General features: G+C 35.7%; 1 protein-coding gene across 3 annotated transcripts in view; it reads left to right on the top strand.

Moving 5' to 3' along the window:
- Positions 1–23433, top strand: part of PRKD1 (protein kinase D1) — a 131646-nt gene that overhangs the window by 77935 nt on the left and 30278 nt on the right. For 2 of the 3 annotated variants that reach the window (XM_040558384.1, XM_040558386.1), the window contains exons 3-5: positions 11000–11131; positions 12254–12414; positions 15831–15854. In XM_040558384.1, coding sequence (XP_040414318.1) covers positions 11000–11131; positions 12254–12414; positions 15831–15854 — 317 coding nt within the window. The remainder of the gene's footprint in view (positions 1–10999; positions 11132–12253; positions 12415–15830; positions 15855–23433) is intronic. The other variant, XM_040558385.1, reaches the window with a different exon arrangement.

Raw genomic sequence — 23433 nt, 5'->3', positions numbered from 1 at the left:
CAACCGGGCATTTTGAGCTGCTTGAATATCTCAGGAAAAAAGTGCTGTTTGGAGAACATTTCTACTTTTTCAGTTTCTGAATTCATGGTCTCAGTAGTTCATTGCTCTAGTAGGTTTCAAGTTAATTATGGCTTATGTAAAAAATACATCTTTCATTATCACTATTTAACTCACTGAATTTAGTTTCCTTGGCTGACTGCTGGTTTTAGATTTTGAGAGGGCAAATGGGAATACACAATCTAATATTTATTTCCAATGAATGATATTTGCAGCCTTTCGTCGTAGTTATATGACTTCTTTCAGGAACTACCTGAGGTTTGTAGCTAAAGCACATCTGAGCACAAACAAGCAACTCTTTTTTCCCTTGAGGAATACAACAATTGGAAACAGAAACTGAGAAAGAGATTCAGGATCTGCCACAGGTTGTGAACTGCTGTTTTTTATACCTAGATGGTAGCGTGACTCAAGCTTGGAGACTTTGTCATTCTGACTGTGAAATCTAGCTCACTCTAAAAGAGGTCTCAAGAATGTTTCTGTTAACCTTCTTAAGTGTGTGACTTGTTGCCTAAGAGATGTTTGGAGAGCTTTCCTGTCTCTTAGGACATGAAGAGTCACCTCAGTCTGTTTTGTTGGTACAAAAGGTTTTTCTATGACACTACATGGTTTATGTTTGTTTCCTAGTTTTGTTGGTTTTGGCTTCCCCCTCTTCTTCAATCCGGTACACTCTTACTCATTTCCTGTCCAAATGACACAAATCCAGTCTTTTAATCTCTCCTTACATGGAAGGCTCTTCCATGCCTACAGTGTTTTTTCTCTTTCGTCAGTTCTTCTCTCTTACCATAGTTCTTTTTAGGTTGGTCTCTCAGAGACTACACACAGAACATCAAGTGAGGAATATTGGTATCACCATTTCCCAATGTTTATTTCAGTCCCATTTAATTTTGTGCATGGGTGAAATCCTGGGTAAACCCAGTAAGACAGTAGCAACACTTTTAATTTTCAGTGCAGCGATGGTATATTCTCTAAACATTTTGCTTATGTTTTTGACCTCCAGATCTCCTGGCCAGGTACTACAGATGTTTCCATGATCTGAATCATTCTTGAATTCTGGTAAACCATTAAAAAAAGCAAACAAAAGAAACAACAAGAAAAACTACAACAACTTATAGAAATACTTGATTTATTTTTTTTCCAGGTTATGTCATCTTGAATATTTGTGTGCAAATTGTCTATTTACTTAGCATGGTTCAGTTTGGTTCTCCCTTTTTTAGTCTTATCCTAGAAAAGATTAAAGTAAGGATGAAAAAACACAATGGTTAATTACAGTCATGCTTCGGTTCCTTGTCTCTGGTGGTCTCAGGTCTTTGAAAGACTGTTGGTCAGGCAGACATCAGAGCATATTGACTCCTGGGGTACACTGCTAGTTAGTGGTCTCCAACTAGGCTTCATACCCCTGATCACCATCCTCTTGGCCCATCTGTTCAGCCAGTTTTCAATCTACCACACTGTCTACTCATTCAGTCCATACATCAACAGCTTCTCTATGAGGAAATTATGGGAAACAGTGTTGAAAGCCTTACTGAAGTTGAATTAGACAACTGTCCTTCCTTTGCCTACCAAGCCAGTCATTTCATTACAGAAGTTTATCATGTTGGTGAAGCATGACTTCCCCTTGGTGAATCCATGTTGACTTCTCGTGACTTTCTTGTCATTTATGTGCCTGGAAATGGTTTACAGGATTAACTGCTCCATCAGGGATCAAGGTCAACCTGACTGGCCAGTAGTTTGTTGAGTCCTCCTTCTTGCCCTTCTTGAAGATAGGAGTGACATTTGCTTTCCTCCAGTTTTTGGGCATTTCTCCCATTGTCCACAAGAGTTCAAAGATTATCAGAAGTGGCCTTGCAATGATATCTGCCAGCTTCCTCATCATGGGTGCATCTCATAAGGGCTCACAGACATCTGATGATACTCTGAAAAAAAAAAAAAAGTATATTCTTTATATAATGATATATATTTATGAATTCTTAGGGTAGTTTTCAGAGATAACTAAACTTTTGCAGATTGTTCCCATTAAAGTGAGTTTAAAATAGTTTAATGTACACAGAGTTTCCTTGGAGAGCTCAGCATAAGATTTTATTTTTGATTCCTGATATTTATACTTTTAGCCATCAGCATTTATTCACTGTATAATAAGTATTCTCTTAACCTTTTATGAAGCAAATTTGAAGGAATTACACAAGTGCTACTAATTCTTTTGGGAAGCCTCTTCTTTTTGAGACATATAGTCCTGACAGAAGCTATGTAATCCATCACTTGATTTTTTTTTTCATAAGCCTTGCAAAAAAAATTTAGTTTTGTAAGTCAGAGGAAATAAAGATGTAAAAGACTCATAGTGATTACTTCATGATATTAAATTAAATCAATCCAAGCACAGAAAAGGAGCAAGAGGCTGTTATTTTGTTATTTATTTATTTATTTATTTTAATTTGCAGCTGTTTCTTTTTGCCAGTAGCCAGAGTTCATTTTGAGCACTGCATCAATAGGCTCAGTAAACTCGTGCAGTATTTCATTTTGTTTTCCTGTGCTAAATTAATACCTCTGCAGTATAATTTTATGATTAACATGGCCTGAATACATGAGCTAAGATATTTTTCCACTTGGGTGAAAAATGGGTAAATTCATAAAGAAAGGATCCAGTGCTGAGATTTCAAATGTTAAACCTACTGTGCTGTATAGTTCGTAGGTTTAAAAATGTGGAATAATTTTCAAATAAACAAAAGCATGTTAAAATTGAACTTTTAAAATGGAGAATGTAAAGATGAATAAAGCATGTTGACTCATAAATGTTAATCTTTTTATTAAAACTCTCCATAGAAGTCTGAGCTAGCACTGGACAAATGATTCCAAATGGTTTACTAGCTCCTAGGGTTTATTGCTTATATCTCAAGTCATGGGTGAGACAACGTAAACAACAACCCATAGTGAATCTGGCTACTAGCGTTTATTTAATAACCAAGGAGATTAGAGCTTTTACCTCACTTGGATGTCTCCCAGGCTTGCTCACTGGCTCTCCTCCCAGGCTTATGTTCACTAGCTCCCCACTGCCCCTCCCAGCAGGCAGGTAGGTGCTGGCCTGGGAAGACTGGACATAAAGTTATGTTGGTTCCTGCTGTACCACTGCTTGCAGCTGTCAGTCTTGGGCATCACCAGCCAGAATGCATGGACATCTCTTGGCCTTCATCTTCCCGATCTTGCCCTACTTCCAGCATCTTACGTCTAGGCAGAATACTCACCCTCTTCTTTCCAGGTCTACTTTTTCCTGAGATCAATTCTTCTTTTTGGGGACCTTCCTCTTCTACCTTCTCTTCCTGCTGGAACCCCAAGCTCAGATTTTTTCTGATCTAAATAGTCCATATGCAGAAGTACAGCATGTAATCAGCCTTATATTTAGTGGCTCAGTTTCCTGTTACTTTAGATTCAGGTTGTGCCACTTTCGCTTTGGCATGGTGATATAAAAATTTGCAACCAGCCTGTACCAGTTGCAGCTAGCAAGTAGCAGACTTTTGCTTGAGAGTTCAAAATTCAATTCTGAACATTTATCTCCCTCTTCATCCTCACCACTAGCCAAATACCTCTCAATGGTTAGCATTCATAATTCCAGCTTTTTTTTTCTCTTTTTTTTTTTTTTACCTAAAACATTGGCATAAAAGCAATAGTAGGTAGGAAGAAGGAAAAAAAACAACACAGAATTTAATAATTTTTCTGAATGTAAAATTTAGAATGTTGATGTACTTCTGGGAAGTATATTACATCCAAATATTTCTTATCCAACTATCCTTATCTCTGAGCAGAAAAACTTAGTGATTCTAAATCTATATATGTCTAGTTTTTAGGAAGTTTTAATTTCTGTTATGCATTAGAGTCCTGATAAGTTTCATTTTTAAACCAGATTTTAAAGTGGAGATCAGAGATCAAATCTTTGGCTTGTATGAACTGCTATAACTCTGCTGACTGTGGTGGAGCTCTGAAAACTTACACTTCCATTGATTGCCAGAAGGGAATATCAAAAAGAATATAATGCTCTCCTGTCTCTTAGCCCAGTGAAATTCTACACAGAGCAATTACTTGTTATGGTTTAAGAAATGCTTGAGATGGAATAGTGTATAATGGCATATTATATTTGTTTTTTAAGTTGTGAATGTCAGCAGTTCTCATAGAAAAAGACTTGGTTAAGAGTACCTGTGGGAAGTCAGTGGGGTATATTACTTTGAAGGCATTCCAAATGGAAGGGTATAGCAAGGGAGTGTCTGCTTTGCATAGTGGCAAGGTATTATTGATCATGTAGTTGATGTTTGCTTATGCTATGAGAGGTGTGGTACTAGACAACAGTTCCCATTATGTGACACTCTGTTGCTTGAAACAGCAGGATCTTGCCTTGCTAATAGTTCAAGCCCTTTTGAACTTGGAACTCAAAATGATCAGTAAATCATTTGCCTCTTTCTGAAAGCCGGACCTTGCCTCTGTGAGTTGCAGTGGCTTCTTGGTCTCATTTCCAGCTGTGCTGACTGATAGATCTGCTCCTGAGCCCAGAACAAGGAACACTAGCCATTAACAGCCAAGTCATTAACAGACTTAATGAAATAGACTTGTCAAAACTATTGTAGTTTCAATGTCTGTGTTTTGGTGATACTAGGAATGCTTAAATAGATGATGACAAGTTAGTCTGAGACTTAATAGCATAACAATATCATATTAAGAACATAATATTGCAAACTTCTCTGCAGAGTAGCTGATCTTTCAGGATAACGGTAATAATTGTATCCCGAAATATTTGGAGCCCGTTCTTTTCTTTAGTACACAGTTTTAAGTACAGCCTGAAAATTACTTTCATAATATCAGTGTTCTGTCAAAGTGAGAGAATAACCTGACATTACAGAAGGTTTCTTTTGTTAATAAGAAAGTCTCCATTTAATATGAAACGTGCATATCTTCCTCTTTGTCAGCAGGGCTTTTATTTTTTCAGTGAATAACACAGGCATATTCTGAAAGTTAAAACTTTGATTGTTAGCGGTTATATGAAAGTGTTTCTAGACATGTAATTTCAGAAAGTTACAAATGGAAAGATGATGGAAGAATCTTAAAAGAATGTAATTCATATACTACTAGTTCTGCTGTTGCATGCTCTGAAAAGATAAGTTTATAAGTTTAACCATAGAAAGTTGACTATGCCGTACTGAAGCCATGTGGCAGAACAATAAATATGAATTATGAATTATATTTATATAGATTAAGGATTTGTGTAACTTGCTAGTTAACAGTTCTTCTAGAGCAAGTTCTAAACACACACTAGTTTCAGTGAATAGTGCTCTGAAATAGCATCATTTCATGTGGCAAGAAAACTTTCTGCAGAGTCTAATGAGAATACATAAATCTGAAGCCTAGAAAAATGCTAATTTTACCTTAAAAATTAAAACCCCAAATGCTCTCATTTCTTTAAACACAGCAGAACGTTGCCAAAGGTTCAAATGAAAGAAAAAGAATGTCGGTGTGTTTTCTTCTCATTTCTGTATTCTGCAGTACTTGCCAAATTTAAAGCTTTCTTAGAATAATATAAATGTCCTCCTTGCCTTTCATTTTTGAGAAATTTATTTTTTCAATATAAAATGATATGTTAAAAAGTTCTGGTTATTCAGTCAGGACAGTTAAAATGTAGAGCAAGAATCGTATTCATCACTGCTCATCTTTACCATTGATATTTTCTCATAATGCAAGAAGTATCCCAGAACTTGCCGCAGTTACCTTTTCAACTTTCAAAAGACATTAAATTAAATATATATAATTAAATTAAATATATGTACGTAATACTGTATGTGTGTTTATAATGGCCACTGCAACAACTTCAAGTCTGGTACTTTGGGATGTTTCTTTACATTGGATTTTGTCTCCCTAAAATTGCATTTATAGTACTACTGTTAAAAATGTGGTATTTATTTAGTATCACATTTATTGCTAATGTGAACTAGAAAAAAGGTATAATAAAGTCATTTCTAAATTACTTATTTTTGCCTTCGGTGTAGAAACAGTTTTTTATTACAAGAGCGTGAGCCATGATAACACATTAATTAATTAATTTGCAGAGAGACCAGAAGGTTTGGTTACAGGTTTAATGAAAAGGATATAAATGATTTCTTCGCCATTTGTGAGGGGAGAAAAAAAAAGAGTACAATAAAAAATGGAGTTAAGGGAGAATAATACTCAATGACAAAACACTCTCCATCCACTTAACAGCTTCAGGTGGAACTGAATTTAGGACACAGAAAGAGAGCCAAATGATGAAATCCCTAAGGCAAAACTGCTTGTGGGAGGTTTTAATTTCAAATCAGATTCTACAGAGGTATTGATATTGACTTTTGACAGAAAGTAGCGGTTTAATTATTAAAGGTAGGTTAAAATATTTTAAATGCATTATCTAAATTATTAAGCTAAATTGAAGTTACTGCTTTTTTCTGTTTCATTGTGTTTTTATTGCACTGGTCATACTATTTGAAAAAACACCCAGTAAATCCATATAAAGTTTCTCTTCAATCTTCCAATATAGCAAACTTTCTTTACTCAGAATAGAATTTAAATACTTGCATAGATTTAGATAAGTATTCAAGGAGATAGGTATAAACATGTATATATACTTAGATTCCTTGCTAGATTGAGTCTTACACTATTTTAAACATAATTCCTGTTTTAATAGTGCTTTGATTGTTATATGTATGTTTTTAGAAACAAAAAGTTTGCATCTCTGAAAATCACATATATGTTATCAAAATTCATTCATTTTCTTGTTTTTTTTCTCCCTTGGGGAGAAATACATACTCATGGACTGTCTTGTTTGAGCAAGCTTTTTATTTTTATGTTAAGTGCAAATTTAAACTAGAGAAACAAGATGAAGGAACTACACTTTGCAGTTTTGTTGGAACAAAATTGGGCGTTTTGTTCTAGTTTTGGTGCTCATCTTTGAGAAAACTCACAGGTTTTCTGTGATCATTTTATTACGTGAAAAAGTGGAGAAGTTGATCAGTGTATTATCCCTAAAGCTATAAGTGGGTATGCTGTGAAAAGGCTAGAATAGAAAATCTTGAACAAAAAGGTGTGGGGTTCCAAACTTGCTGTGAAGCTCTTAAGGAAACAGGTACAGAGTGCTGTGCTTTCAGTGGTCCATATTGCTGAGGTGGTATGTTATATCGCACTGTATGGCTGGAGTTCCCAAACTGCAGAAGACCATGTCTTCATGTGTATATCACAGTCACAGACCAGGCAAGAGGAGAAAAGAGGAAGGTGTGAACTACCAATACCCAAAATGACTCCTGGGTAGCCTCTAGGAGAACAAGAGATGACAGAAAATATCAGTCAGATGCTATATGAGTCTATATGAGACAATGAGGAGAATTCAAGCTCCTAACCTATGGGCTGAATAGCGCAAATGCTAGTGCTGTGTTTTCTTTGCAAAAAGATTAGAGCAGGTCTGTGAACTCCTGAAAAATTTCCCTTGCTCCTCTTCTCCAGTCCAGCTTTTCATAGAATCATAGAATGGCTCGGGTTGGAAGGGACCTTAAAGAAATTTAACTCCAACCCCCCTGCTATAGGCAGGGATGTCACCCACTAGATGAAGGCCCCATCCAGCCTGGCCGTGAAGACCTCCAGGTGTTCACCTCCATGAAGACCTCCAGGTTCAATCTACAACTTTCTTGGCAACCTGAGAAGTTGTAGGTTCAATATGATTTTAATCTATAATTTGATCTCATCCAACTGCTGGACTATTGTAGCAGAACTGCCATTCATGTGTAGTAGGACCATAGAGATGCACATTGCTTGACTATGTGCCACTTTTTTCTTCTAGTGGCTGCATGCTAATGACATAGAAGACCACAGAAATGAATCATTCTCGAACTACACACCATACTGGCGATCTGTTGTCCTAGTTACTATGATATATCTTAGATATGAAATTAAATAGGAAAGTTCATATGCCTGTATTTTGCTTTGATGTGTACAGATAAAGAACAAACTTATATTTTATGTAATATTAGTATATTAATTATATATTAGTATATTAATTATATACTATATATAAACTTTATATGTATATATAAACTTTAAAATTATATTATATATTATATTTTATATATTTTACATTATATATTTTACATTATATATATATTATATATTATAATTTTAAAGTTTGGGTGCTTGATCATCCAATGCTCAATTATTCTTCGATTCAGTCAGAATTGTAGGAAGATCATCTGTGTATACACACAAAAGACAGTTGACTTGAAGTTCTAAACAAAATAAAATCACAAGAATTCTGATAAACATCTAAAATGCCTTCTGATTACTGTGTGTTTTCTAGTATTCCAAGGACAGTATTGCCATTACAACACTCATTCGAGTGTTGCATTAACAGTGAACTTCACAGCTTTAGTCTGGAAAAAACTAGAAAAATAACAAACAAGTGTCCTTATGTGATTGGAAGCCTTTAAGGATGGAAAAAATGCCTGGCCTAACACTGTTAAATAATAGCAAAACTGTTTTATTTCTGAATCAGGGTGCTCTAACATTTTGGGCTGTTTTATGAAAACTTATTTTCAAGAATTAAGTAAGCTTTTTAACAAAGCTTATTATGAAAACTAGGAACTGAATAATTCCAAAAGAAAATAAAATTCCAAATTAAAAAAAAAAATCTGTGTCTAGATCCCTACATGGAACATGGTTAAGATGACAAATAGCTACTCATGCTTTTCTTTGGATGTTTTTGGAAAAGTTTTTTTATAAGAGAAGCAATTTTGTGCACAAATGGAACTGGGTCCAGGGCATAGTTTGGGCTTTATTTCTACTCAGCCGTATTTAGTTTAAAACATTTTCTTGAGTGATATGCAGATTTTTGGTTTTCTTTTTATTAATACACAAAGAACAAGCCAGGGACTAAGGGTATTTGGATGTTTTAGAAATTTATTAGAACAGATTTATTTAAAAAAAAAAAAGAAAAAAAATTTTTTTTCTTGATTTCAAATCAGGAATGCATTTCTGTTCAGAGACAAAGTATTTCTATGAAGTGACTACAGACCTAGTTCATACTGATATCTACGAAGAGGAAGCACGCAGTTAGATCACCTGTTTAAATGGCAGCCTAAATGAAATCAAGTGTTTGAATACATGCTTAATTTTTAACAATATTTGACAGGTAATATTTTTCATTAAACTGACTGATATATGATTAACATACCTAATAAGAAAAAGAAAAGATTTCATTAAAGTGTGTTTTTAATAGCATTGTGGTGCTGCCTCCATATACTGAATAGTTCTTAAAACATTATTATTGTTTATTTTACAGTTTATACCAGTACCCTTTATCATATATAACTTCTGCAACTGTTAAAATAGTTGCAACCTTTGAAATGATTGGTATTTCAAGAAAGCTATAGTAGTCTTCCAAACTTCTCTGCAAGGCTTTTTGTTTTTATTGATGACTAGGTGTGTAATTACATGTTTTCTTTTTAAACTTTAATGGATATTTTCAACTTGAATGATCAGTTCACGGATACCACCATAGTTTATTGAGTAAAATACACAAAATGCTCAGCTAAATGGCCCATTTTTTTTACATTTTCTTGTCAAAAAAAAAAAAGTTTTTTAAATAGATGTATTCAGTTTATCTTAAGCATGTATACCTGACTGTAGGGAGTCAAGTCTGTAAAACAGCATGTTCAAAAATTTCCAACATTTGGTTGAACTCTGCCAATTTCTGATAAATGTTTGATATCCTGTTATCCTCCTGTGTTTTTATTGGAAAAATACTCTCAGAGAAGTTTTTTTATCATAATAATTCAAAACAACCTAAGTGATAAAATTCCATTGTAAATATTTCAGTATCCAACAAAAATAAGTCTGCGTAGATCCTTCCAGTGTGTATGGCAAGATAAGGGACAGCCATCATAAGAGCTGTTTTATGATGAGAGAGTGGAAGGGTGACTGTTAAGATGAACAATGAACCTAAAACTCTGCAGTGGGGAATCAGTCACCTATGCAGGGGGTTAATTTCGAGCCAGGGTTGGACTTGTGCCTTACCTGCCATGGTGTTCTGGGAAAACTGCCAGTCACACCAACTCATGTGCCTTAGCACAATCATCTGTTTTAGAAGTGTTCACAGCATTTCTTTCTTTTCTTTTTTTTCTTTCCTTTTTTTTTTTTTAAAAAAAAAAGCATTTTCTGTTTCCTTTAGTTTGCTGGCTGTTTTCTTCAGGCTTCATCTCATCTAATTTTAGTAGTCATCTTTTTAATAGTCATCCATGCTCTCTTTATTGAGTGGTGAAGAACAGCCCTCCCCAGAGACTTGGACTGGATGAATATCTTTTTTTCTTTTTCTATCCATTGAAATCCTATCCTTAGTTCCCTTTCACTTAGTCCCTTTTACTCCTTGTTCTCTATGAATTCTTTAGAATTGGACTGTTTTTCTATCTGTGTCACTGTAAACATTTGTTTATCTTTTTATATCTTTGGTTAGGTTTTAGGTGTTATCCAATTAGTAACAGATCATGTAAACGATTACCTTGTATTAACAAAGACATCCGTTGTTCAAGTTAGAGAACATAATTCTTACAGCTTCAGCAAGTTATTAGCTTTGTTCTGAGTTTACGTGAAATAAGATCATAAAGGTTTGTTGTACATTTTTAAAAGCCATTTTATTTTCCAATGTTTTTTGTAGTGTAATGAAATATCGTCAATTCTTTTATGTTCGAAATACAGTATATTTACCTATGTATAATATACCTATAAAAAATTCAAAGTACATTACCTACTTCTACCGCTTGCTCTGCATGAGCAACAAGGAAAGGCATAGCAATAGCGACCAAAAGGTGTCTTGTTCTGTGATGAAAGACCACTTAGATGATGCATATTAGTTACATTACTAATTTTACCATGTTTTGGAATAATCTTGTTGTTACAGCTTCTGCTACATTTGAAGACTTTCAAATCCGGCCCCATGCTCTTTTTGTTCATTCTTATCGAGCACCAGCCTTTTGTGACCATTGTGGAGAAATGCTGTGGGGACTTGTGCGTCAGGGACTCAAATGTGAAGGTAAGGTGCAGTGAGGTAGGCTTTTCAGACTCAGGAAGGGAGTCTTCCATTCCATTTACGCATGTTTCTGGTGCTGCTTTTAAATTTGCCAGGTATCAAAAGAGTTATACAGTAGGTAGAGACAGTAAGAACAAACTATCATAATAATTAACTGATTAAGGAACTGATCTTTTTGAATCCTCTGAGGCCTCCTAGATAGTGATCTGTAAGTGGACATGCAAAAAAAATAGTGTATAAATATTTTTAAGGAAAGGTTATCTGTATCTTATTTAGAATAGAATAGAATAGAATAGAATAGAATAGAATAGAATAGAATAGAATAGAATAGAATAGAATAGAATAGAATAGTTCAGTTGGAAGGGGCCTTCAAAGATCATCTAGTCCAACTGCCTGATCACTTCAGGGCTAACTAAAAGTTAAAGTCTATTAATGAGGGCATTGTCCAAATGCCTCTTGAACAGGCATAGGGCATCAACCTCTAGGAAGCTTGTTCTAGTGTTTGGCCACCTTCACCACGAAGTAACTTTTTCTGATGTCCACTCTGAATGTCCTGTGACACAGCATTATGCTATTCCCTTGGGTCTTGTCGTTGGTTCCTAGGGAGAAGAGACTGGCACCTCCCTCCCCACTTCCCATCCTCAGGAGAGTTCAAGAGAACACTCTTATGAGTCTGAGACTATTTCCTAATTCTATATCCCATGAATTCAGTTCATTAAAGTGAAATTACTGTCAGTCCATATGAAGTTGTAATAGCTGTCTTTTCTCGTTTTACCAGAACTGTTTGACCCCTGCCAGACTGTGTATGCAACGGAATATACCATGTCCAGTAAAAGACTTCCTTACTTCCCAAACAGTTGTCACAGAACGTTCCTGCGCTTTCAGAACATAGATTTTTGAAAAATGAAAGAAACAACACTGATTATAGATAAAAGCTTTCCAGAGCTTGTAACTTTCTCTCTCTAAAAATTTGTAAAATATAGGAACTAAACAAGCAGAGTAAAGGAAAGAAATTTAATCAGAATTAATGTGTCATTTTTATTCACCAAATAATAATGATAAAAAAGTTCTTTTCTTTTTCCAGTAATAAACTGTAATCAGATGGTTATAAACTTCTCTTTACAGGATGTGGCCTAAATTACCATAAGAGATGTGCATTTAAAATTCCTAACAACTGCAGTGGTGTACGGAAAAGGCGCCTGTCAAATGTTTCCTTAACAGGACTCAGCTCTGTTCGGACAGTTTCTGCAGAACCATCACCCAGTATGCCGGATGAAGTCCTTCTGGTATGCAGTTCCTTAGCTATGGAGGGCATGGATGTTGCTGTTAAGCAATGACATTCAGTGCTATAGGATCTGTTTTTGCTTGTTGTAGACTACAGAGGAGGGGGTGGTATGCAAATTATAAAGCTATGCTGTGGGAAAAGGCATCTTGACATAAAAGGGAGGTCACCAGCTTAAGGTATGTGAGCTTGAGGTATGTGTCACTTCTGATACTCCCAGTAGTCTCCTCCCTTTGTGAAGAATTAGGTTATGTTGAAGGTCTGAAACTGCCACCTATACTGATGTGAGAAGCTGTATCTTGGAGGATGTTTTGCCTGGAACTAGAAGTTGAATTTCTTCTGCATCAGATGATTATGTCCATTAATTCATGATATAGGAAAGAAGGGGCCTCAGAATACTGAGCCAAATACCACTGCATCAAACACACTATCTTTAACAGTCAAGGCTATAGTTAATTCACTTCAGCCTGTATGTTTACCGTATTTCTTAGTGTTCAGAAGAAAGAAAAATCTTCCTTATTTCCCTAAACAAGTCTTTGTGGTAAATGTAGTATGTATGGAGTGTGTGTACTTATCTGTGCATATGTGTGTAGATGTAGAGGTACAAGATACACACCTGCACACATACATATACAGCATATTTGTGTATACATTAATACAGTAGTTTTCTGTCATGAAAACAAGACTTCTGAGAACTAAATGCAATGACTGGAATAAGTTAGAGTATGTATTTTTTATCTTTGCAATATTTGTTCTTTTTAACATTAATGGTCATAATATACTCTAATAGTTAAGAATTTATGCTGTGTGTAAATGACTCCACTCCTAAGTGAAAGTTTTGAAAACTTTAAGGTTTGAAAGAGAGGAAAGAATTTATAAGTACACACAACAATTATAGTGTTTTCCTCTCAATTAGAATATTAAACTTATTAAACTTGACATACTAAAAGGACACTATTGCAAATGATGTAGACCTGGTGCTATATGCAGTGCCATCTATGAGCCATAATTATGTACTTATGCTGCTGATTATCATTAGCCTAAAGCTACTTGGAAATTAAGGTTAACATTATGAATCTGTGTTTTTAATTGAAAAGCTGCATAAATGACTAAGGTGCTTAAGTTCTGCAAAAACTGCAGCACTAGATCTTTATAGATTATTTGTAATTCTCAGTAAGTTGTTTCAGAATGCTGACTTACTCAGACCAATACAGATGAAATTTAGAGGAAGGCTGACCCTAATTCAGAATTGTTTCTGGAATTTGGTTTTAAAATGCTGTATGGGTGAGAGTTCTAGTATATTCTCTATATGTGCACTGAATTCAGTTACAAGATATCAAAAAAATGTAAGTTTTAAAATACTTTTAATTATATGGCTCTGTTGGTTGCTAATATACTCTTAAATGAAATACCTGTTTTGCAAAGCTATATGGTTTAAATCAGTTGAAAATATTAAAATTAAAATAAATACATTAAGTTTCATACATACTGAAGACTACTTCTCTAGGACCTTGTAATCCTCAGGGTACCCAAGCTGATGATTCAGAACATCACACATGCATGTGCGCATGCACGCGCACACACGCATGCACAAAGAAAATAAATTTAAAGGAAGTAGCAGGGATGGGCATAAGCCTAGGGAAATGAAATAGATAGCTTTCCAATTTCACTTTTATTTCAGGAAGTCACTGTATCATTTACCAGATTTTCAGATGATCTCACATACTACTACGTCTTCTTTTCTTTTCTTTTCTTTTCTTTTCTTTTCTTTTCTTTTCTTTTCTTTTCTTTTCTTTTCTTTTCTTTTTTTCCTTTGTTCTTTTCTTTTCTTTCTTTTCTTTTCTTTTTTCTTTTCTTTTCTTTTCCTTTTCTTTTCTTTTCTTTTCTTTTCTTTTCTTCTTTTCTTTTCTTTTCTTTTCTTTTCTTTTCTTTTCTTTTCTTTTTTGTCTTTCTTTCTTTTATTTTCCTTTCTTTTCTTTTCCTTTCCTTTTTCCTTTTCTTTCCTTTCCTTCTTCCTTTCTTCCCTTTCCTTCCTTTCCTTCCTTTCCTTCCCTTTCTCCTTCCCTTCCCTTTCCTTCCCTCTTCTTCCTTCCCTTCCCTTCCTTCCTCCCCTTCCCTTCCTTCCCTTCCCTTTCCCTTCCTTCCTTCCTTACCTTCCCTTCCCTCCTTCCCTTCCTTCCCTCCTTCCCTTCCCTTCCCCTTCCCTTCCCTTCCCCCTTCCATTCCCCTTCCCTTTCCCTTCCCTTCCCTTCCCTTCCCTTCCCTTCCCTCCCTTCCCTTCCCTTCCCTCCCTTCCCTTCCTTTCCTTTTCCTTTTCCTTTTCCGCATTGAATATGTTTCAATTTCCCCCCCTTTTTTTTTGAGTGTGCATAAGCTTTGTCAGTTTTCCTGTATCAGATCTGTCCTTTGGACTCTATTCTTTTGCAGTACTCATGAGATAAGTTTTATGGCTGTTTATAATGTGGTATCAATCAAAGCATGCACTTTGGAATGTGTTTCATTCTCCTAGAGTCTGTGTGAATATTCCAAGAGACATCATCCTCATTCACAAATTTGTCATTCATTATTGTTATTAGTATTGGAATGGTACTTGAATCACTGATAGTAAAATATAGTCTCTATTTGGGACCAGTGAATTCAGAGATCTGCCAGTTACTTTAACAGGATTAGAATAAATGTTATTTTTACCCCTATTTACTATGTGGTGTGAGAGCAGTTGAGAGAGAATGAGCTTCTGGAGACCTTTCATAGGTGGAATTATTATCTGAGTCATGATTTCAGAATCTTTCTTTGTTGACACTGTATGAACCAGAAGGAAGCCAACTTTAGCTCATACTGTTAAATTTAGCTTGTAAGTCTGGCTGCTGGAAACATGCCACATAGGAACTTAAGAAGTTTTGCCCTAACATGAAATTGTGGCATTTGAAAAATCTTTCAGACATGGTAATGTCCACATGGTAATGTGGAATCTTTCAAAGGGTACTTTAATTATTCTTTCTTAGGGAACCACCACATGCAGGCACAGTTTCAGTTTGGGTATAGGTATGTCTTCATTAGCCAATAAAGCATTTCATTTGAACTGAAAATTAACTATATTTAAATGCAACTTTAAAAATCTACTTCCAAAGAATAAAATCTGAGCAATAACCTTTTTTGATTCTTAACTTCATAGTGTACAACACTTCAAATGGAAATGTTAAAATTATGTAGGACTAGGAGAATGTTTTGTAACTCGTGTTTTTATCTATCATAGCTCAAATGCAATTCTTTTGCATTCCATTCTATAACACAGAATGAAAGTATAAAATAATAGCACATCCATGCTTGCTTCTAAAGTAACATTATTTTCTGTCTTTTTTTCCCATATTTCTTTGTTCTTTTTTTTTTTTTTTAATTCTTCTTTCCAACTTCTTGTCTCAGTCTCCTGTCAGCCCTGGCTATGAGGTATGTACTAAATATACTCTACTCCCTACCATACTATCAGGAACTTCATTGATTATCAGCATCAGTGTGAAATAATGCATGGATTTATTTGGATTATGATGGCCTTATGTGATCTTCAGAACTAAAGAGCATTTGTTTTTTCTTTTGGAAAGAGTATATCTGATACAAAACTTTAAAGTTGGGATTCCAAAGTAAAGGTCATGATTCTGCTTGTATTAAACAGTAAAATTAGCTAAAACACCCTGGCATTAAAATATTTTAATATGAAAGTGACATATTGGTTGGACTACAGCCTTTCTTTACTGGTAGAAATTTTTTACATGGAAAGAAAATTTTAATTTCACTTTCAGAACACTGGGAATTTGCTGGAGTAATGTAGAAAATAAACTTTTTAAGCTGAACAGACCTGACCTTTAAGTGCTCAACAGCAAACTTCTAATGACATAATGCAGGGTGGTAGCTTTTTTTCAGAATACAGTTGCATTCAAAAAACCGGTCAAAGATTCTGTATTTCCCTGGAAATAATATTAAAAAAAAAAAAAAAGGAAGAACAAACAGTGTACAGCTAAGTTATAGCAATAAATACATATAGTATGAAGTCTACCTTAATGAGAGAACAATATTTTGATTTTTTTGCATACTTCATGTCAAAATTTGTCCTCTTTGGCTTTCAGTATTGATTTCCCAAAGAAGCTCTTTAAATGTAGTAAGTTTCAAAAGAGTTTGGAACTATGAAATTTTGGCATCTTTCCCATGTGACATATATTTGAGATACAGCTGTAGAAGAGCAGACTGTGAAAATGTTTTCTTTTTTAGAATTACTACATAGTTAACCTGAGGAATTGTTTGTTGCACTGAAACGTAGATTATCATGGCCAAACATTTATCTTTTTAAAAGAAATTACTGTTGTTTTTTTTTTTCTCAAACACGAGTATTTTTATTCTAGTGTGCCTAAGTATTATAGTGTGCCCTGGAAGTGCTATTCCACAAAATACTCAAAACAATACAAACACATATAGAACGGAGTTTTAGGAATATATAACAATTTTATTTTATGTGCTATCTAAAAAATTATCCATCAATCCATATAGTGTTAGATCACCCTTAAATAACAGTAATTAAAAGTAGTAAAGAAAAAAAATAAAGGTATTATTTGGGAAAAAAAAAGAAAATTGTTTTTCTTTTTACAAAAGGAAAAAATATGTTAACCTTCTATGTTTTTACTTTAAAGTACATTTATATGACACTAAAGCATTTTATGTCTATGTTATTTGTGTTTCCATTATTTTGGTAAGCTTTACTCATCCTTCTAGAAGTGATGAATTTTGATGTGTTAAGGTAATTTGATAGACATATTGGCCGTGATTTCTCTGAAAAAGCCTAGCTGAGTTTTGCATTTAAAATAGGAATGTTGTGTCTTATGGGGCACAGTTAAGTGGAATATTACAGAGTTACTTACATATTATCTTTGCTTTTTAATGGAAAATCAGGAATTTTTTTTTTGCAAAATAATTTACTTCATTTTAGTTAAAAAGATTATTTGTGTATCACTGACAGAATACAAAGCGCCAGGTGTTGCCTGCCTCTGTAGATTTATTATAAGCAGAGGTGGCTTGAGAAATCTGATCTGTATACAGAAGAGTGATTTTGAAGAAGTAGGACAGTAGAGTCTATGGGAGGGAATTGTCTTCAGTTGTAGATGGGCATTTTCTCTTTCTTCCCTTGTTCCCAGCTCTTAACACAGCTGTCCTTTTCTCTCGCTCCTTTAAAATAAGGAATCCAGTGAGTCAAAAATTCCCACTTTACAAAGCCTTCCTTTTCCACACTCAGGTAGAAGATGTCTCCTTTTGTCAGTTCCAGTCCCTATATGGCTCACCAACTCACTGGACTGGAAAAAAGGAGCCCTTGAGGGAAGGGTTAAAGAAGACCTAGAGTGTTGCAGCTGAGAGCAGCTTTGTGCCTTAAGCCAGCTGTAATTAGTAGGAGTCCTTCTCTGATGGATAGAGTGGAGTTCATTAGACTGAAGATCCTCAGGGGCAAAATTAGTATTTCCTCTTGAAGAAAGACACTCAGTTAGCTCTGAATTAATACCACTCACAGTTATGTTCTATTCTTGTCAACCCAGGTTATTCTTCTATCCTGCAGTGATGTACTATCGTGGTTTAACCCAGCAGACAGCTAACCACCACACAGCTGTTTGCTCACTCCCTTTGCAGTGGGATGGGGAGAAAATTGAAAGGAAAAGTGCAAGAACTTGTGGGTTGAGATAAGGACAGTTTAATAAGAAAGAGGAGGAAAAAAAAAAAGGAAGGAAAGCATGCAACAACAACAATAATAAAAAGAATATACAAAACAAGTGGTACACCATGCAATTGCTCACTTCCAGCCAAATGATGTGCAGCCGCTCCCTGAGCAGCAGCAGCCCCCGGGCCAACTTCCCCGGTTTTATTGTTCCACATGAGGCCGTAAGGTATGGAACATCCCTGTGGCTGATCCCAGTCTGTGTCAGCTATCCTGATTCTGTCCCCTCCCAGCTCCTGGTGCACCCCCAGCCTCCCCGCTGACAGGGCAGTACTGGTGAGAGGCTGGAAAGTGTCTGCAACAACTAAACAATCATACGTTATCAGCATTATTCTCATCCTAAACCCGAAACACAGCACCATACCAGCTAACAGGAAGAAAATTAGCTCTATCCCAGCCCAAACCAGGACATGTACACTGCACATTTCTGTCAGTCCTATAGTAATGTAAATTTCTATATTATTATATAATTTCAGTGTGCTTGTTTGTTTAATAAAAGTCCCTATGTTATTTTGGGGAATGCTCCTGTAAGGTGGTTTTTTTTTTTTTTATGTACGAAATCTAGATTAATTTTAAATTAATAAAAGTGCAAAATATAGCCTGCAAACTAAATAATGTTTACATTGATTTGTTGCCATATTCACCACACTGTTCTAGGTTCACGCGCTGGACAGAACTGAGAATCTCAATGAATCTGACAATGAAATTTAAATATTTAAAAAGGAATTTTGTACAACTATGTAAAATAAAATAATGTATTAAATGTAAAAAATAACCCAACAAAAACTATTAAAAACGTAGCTCCCTTTTATTTTAAAGAATTGTGTGTCTATGAAATTCAAAGTCCAATTGAACCCTGAATTAAAATGTAGGATGCAGAAAGTAAATTTGGAATGACCTACCATTCCTACACTGCTGTGGAAATAACGAATAACGTCAGTGTTCTAGCTGCTATGCATTAAATACTCTAAGACTGAATTTCTTGTCACTAATTCAGACTACATTAGAACTTTTTAAGGGCTAATTTGCCCAAATATGGTTGTTTTTGTAGTTCATGTCAGCTAGATGAGATCTAAGTGAGGACTGAGCCAATTATTTTAAGTTAAAAGTTGCATATGTAGGGAAGTGTTATATATTGCATCATTTTTGCAGCTAGTATTTGCCATATTTTCAGGAAAATAGCTAGAAGTGAAAATACTAAACAGCTTAAGTTATGCATGTCCCAAAATTTCTTGTGTGCCATATGTTGGTGATGTTTTTGAATGCAACCTTTTGTGATCCCGTGGAAAAGTTTTATGGGATTCTTCAGCTTGGAAGAGGTTAGAGGTTCAGGTTGTTCTTGTCCTCAGAGAATTGCCGCTTGTTCTTAAATCCCCTCTTTTGTTTTTAGGAAAGACATGCAAATCTTGGGACAGCTCTGAACTTTTAAAGATTTAGTGAAGCTTTGTACATCTCCCCCTCCTCCTGTGCTGGCAGCTCACCCACCGCTGGGAGCAGACCCAGCTGCTGAGTGCAGAGTGCTTTAAGCCTGAGGAATCTGAACAGGGTCCAGAACCTACCCCTGGGAGCCTGGGCTGATAGTTGTCAGCTTGTCAGACTTCATATAAGTCTCCACAGCTTAAAGTGAGGACTTGTAAATGCTGTGGCAGTACGAATTTTTGAGGAGCGTATGGTATGCGTAAGCAAACATACACTCAAAGCTAGTTTTTCATAGTTTCTAAGTACTAACACAAGGGTTCACACGTACCTAAAATTAAAAAAAAAAAAAAGGCAAAAAGGCAAACCCTGCAGCACACATTTTACTTTCCTAGCATCTCTGAACTATTCCACATGTTGGCACTGGATCTTCTGAAATGGTACAAGATCCTTACATGCAGATTATAGTCTGAGTAACAGAGGCAGTCAGTGCAATCTTTTTTCTTGATTTTACCTTTCCCAAATATGTTCAATGGTGCTTTTCCTTCTAATATGAAACTTTTGTTTTCTGTATTGGTAACATCCTACTGTCCCCAAACAAACTTCACCAAGCTGGTTTGTCTAGACCTTCTCTGTCCATTGCTGAATCTTTTTCCAAACCAGTGGCTGTTCATTACACAGTCCTGCAGGTTATCCTTGATGTGTTAAGGATGGAATGGAGTCAATGTCAAATGGGCCATGTTTACACAGACATTGAAAAAAACCTGTCAATATTTGTACATGATGGTATGAACCAGAATTGTACAATGATTCCCTGAAGGGTTTTCTATTATATAGTTGGTGGTTTTTTTTTTTTTCAATATTTTTTATTATTATATAGTGGTTATACCACTTTTATATCAGGGTATGAATTTTGCCTTTTTTTTTTTTTTAAACTCTTAGTTCTATGCTGTAAGCATGACTGTGCTGCTGAGTCTGGCTTAAAATGTGGGCATTCTAGTAGTGCAAGGTAGTTTCATTAAAATAATGTATTACTTACAATTATTCTACTTAAAATTAAGGAGTACGTAATAGAAGATTAAACCTAATATTGTAAAAAAAATTGTTAAGATGCAGGAAAAAAGATTAGCTGCATATAAGCCCAAATAGCCCTGCAGGCACTAACAACTCCTTTGTCAACAAAGGGCTTTTGTTTTGGGAAATGCCCAACTCTGTCTGAGAAGTTAGTGTAGTCTGCTAACTACAGCTGAAACCCAATAATCTTTTTTTTGTTACTTCACAGAATAAGGCAGGTTACAGACCACTGTTTGCTGGTGTTGATGTCTGAGCAGGAGGAACAGGATACATAATAATTTCATCTGTGGATACTTTAATATTAACAGTTTGTACTGAAGTCAGTTCTTTGATGTGTTTACACATTTAATGTTGAAGTGTTTTTCAGACCATAACTATCTAACTGGGATGCTCGTAGGATTAAATCATACACTTGAGTGAAAGAGAAGAGTGCAAGAAGCCTCAAAAGACAACACAGTTGATTGCATTCTAAGTGTGGTATTTCAGTATATTTAATTGAAGATTTGTTTCCTTGAATTTACTTAATTACAGTCACATAGTTTAATTTGTTAAAGTCAACATTTGCTTTGCAGCAAAAAACATAAAAACATAGTTCCTGTGGTGACATAGATAGACAGCACCTCATAAGACAGTAATTTCCTGTGAAAAATTTGTATATGAACATATTAAGTCTTTATCTTCTGCCTTCAATACAGGAAGGAAATGCATTTTTCAGCAAGTATACTTCAACACAGAAAATGAAACTTTGTGAGGCCACTTATAATTTTGTTGGTTTTGTTATAATATACATCACTTTTCTCAGTTGTCCAAATATATAAATAAACTAGGCATTTTTTTTCTTTTGTTAAGGCAAGCACACTATAGAAATACCTGTGCAGTTTTTGTTGGCGATCTCAGTGTTATATACAGGGATAATGTCACCATGCTTTTTAGATACTGAGCCTGCAAAAGATTAGAATTTGTTTGTGAACAGTTTTGAAAAATTTGTTTCAGGTGAAGTTTACTTACTTGAATGTCTTTCCATAAGCATAATTTAAAAAGGTGATCAAATGTCAAAAAAACAAATATATATATATTTTTTTTTTCCGGGCTGCTCTAGCATGTGAAGCTCTTCAGTAAAGTTTTGCCAGAATCACTGGGACATTTTTAGTAGGACTGTTGAAACTTTTTAAAATAAGTCAGGAAAACAGCAGTATCTTTTATATTTAGGCTGCTCTACGCAGTTGGATTGCAGGGCTGTTACTTGTCTTTGCTCCCAATAGGCCAATTCTGCAGTCAGCTTGATTGCTTCCCATTAGTCCCTTCACATCTCCCCAACATTTCTTTGATATCTGTGCCTGAGAGGGGTGCTAGAAGTGGTTCTAGAAGACAGTTGGACTCACCCAGGTAGACAACAGTGGAATGCTTTGGCAGAGAATTGGTATTTATTCCAGTTTCTTAATTGTATTTTGCAATGGATTTGGACAAGGTAAAAAGACAGACAGGCAGGATTTCCTGCTGAGTGCTTTTTACCTTTGGGGTAGGAGATATGTGGAGAATTGTCTCCGTCCTGTGATGACGTGATTCTGCACAATGACTTTGTGCTTCTGCCTACTGTAGGCAAACAGTTGTGTTCTTCAGTAGGTTTTAACAAAGCCCAACAACTAAGCCACGAGTATGTTCCAAAAATCTGAAGAAATAGAACAAGATTGAGGGGTGAGGCATCAGCTAATAAAAGTAAGGGATATGTAGAATGCCCCATGTTCGCTGGGGAACAGCTTAGCACCTCTTCTTTCTTGAAAAAGGCCTTCTTCCCCCCTCACCTAAGAGTAATATGCAGGCACTGGATTCTATTTGATATTCTCATTATTTAAGACATAATTAAATGTAAGTCTCTGGATATGATCAGTTTCAGTGGCTTGGTTGGACATCCATACAGTTAAATATTAGCATATGTTCCTTTGTGTTTGTTGTAAATTTAAAAATAATATTCTGATCTGTTAAAATTACCTTGCTAAGATGATTGTTAGAAGGACTGTTTAGTGTTTGGAGCAGTGCAGGCTGTTAGTTTCCATGGTGTAATCCAGTTAAGCAATCATTTCCTGGGAAGTTTCCAGAGTTGCTGAGTCAGTAGTCTGGCTGGCTACCAGGAAAAACTAATTTATCTTTCTAACAAACCAGGCACACCAGCTGAAAAAGAAGGTGCTCTGTGCAAGAGATCCTTGCTTTTTTGGTGAAAATGGTGTAGTTCCTGTTTTCCTTTCTTTCTGGGATTTTAACTTATGATGTCTGCCTGATGCTGGGAGTGCTGTAACTTAAAGTTAAGGCATATTGACAGGAGTTTTGGAAAGTAATGGGAGGAGAAGCTCATCACTGACAAATTGGAGGAGACAGTCCTCCTCCTAACTGGTCAGTCACCCCGAGGTGTAGAGTGTCCTGTGTGTTGACTGTCCCCCAGCTTCCATTCCCTTGCTGCTGAGCAGAAGCAGAGGCTCATGTTGCCTGTGGTATGGCACTGCACTAAGACTGAAGTGGGATCAGTCTGTACCAAAACTGTCCTATTTGTCCTTACATACAAATATCGAGAGGATTGAGCTCCTCTTGTGGGCTCTGTCCCATCTACAAGTTCTGAGGGCTGTCATTTGCAGGTGGTTTGCACAAGCCGAGCAATGCAGGTTGTGCTGTGCAAGTGGGCCCATTTCCTTCCTGTTGGGCTTCTTCCTCCCTCCTCCTTCCTCTCCCTCCCAAAGCCCTGTTCACATTGCCCTCATATGACTTAATGCAGTCTGCCTTGAAAGCATTAGGCAA

This window comes from Cygnus olor, chromosome 5 (assembly GCF_009769625.2).
Source record: "Cygnus olor isolate bCygOlo1 chromosome 5, bCygOlo1.pri.v2, whole genome shotgun sequence".
NCBI classification, from domain to species: Eukaryota; Metazoa; Chordata; class Aves; order Anseriformes; family Anatidae; genus Cygnus; species Cygnus olor.
This window is presented reverse-complemented; position numbering and strand designations above follow the sequence as displayed.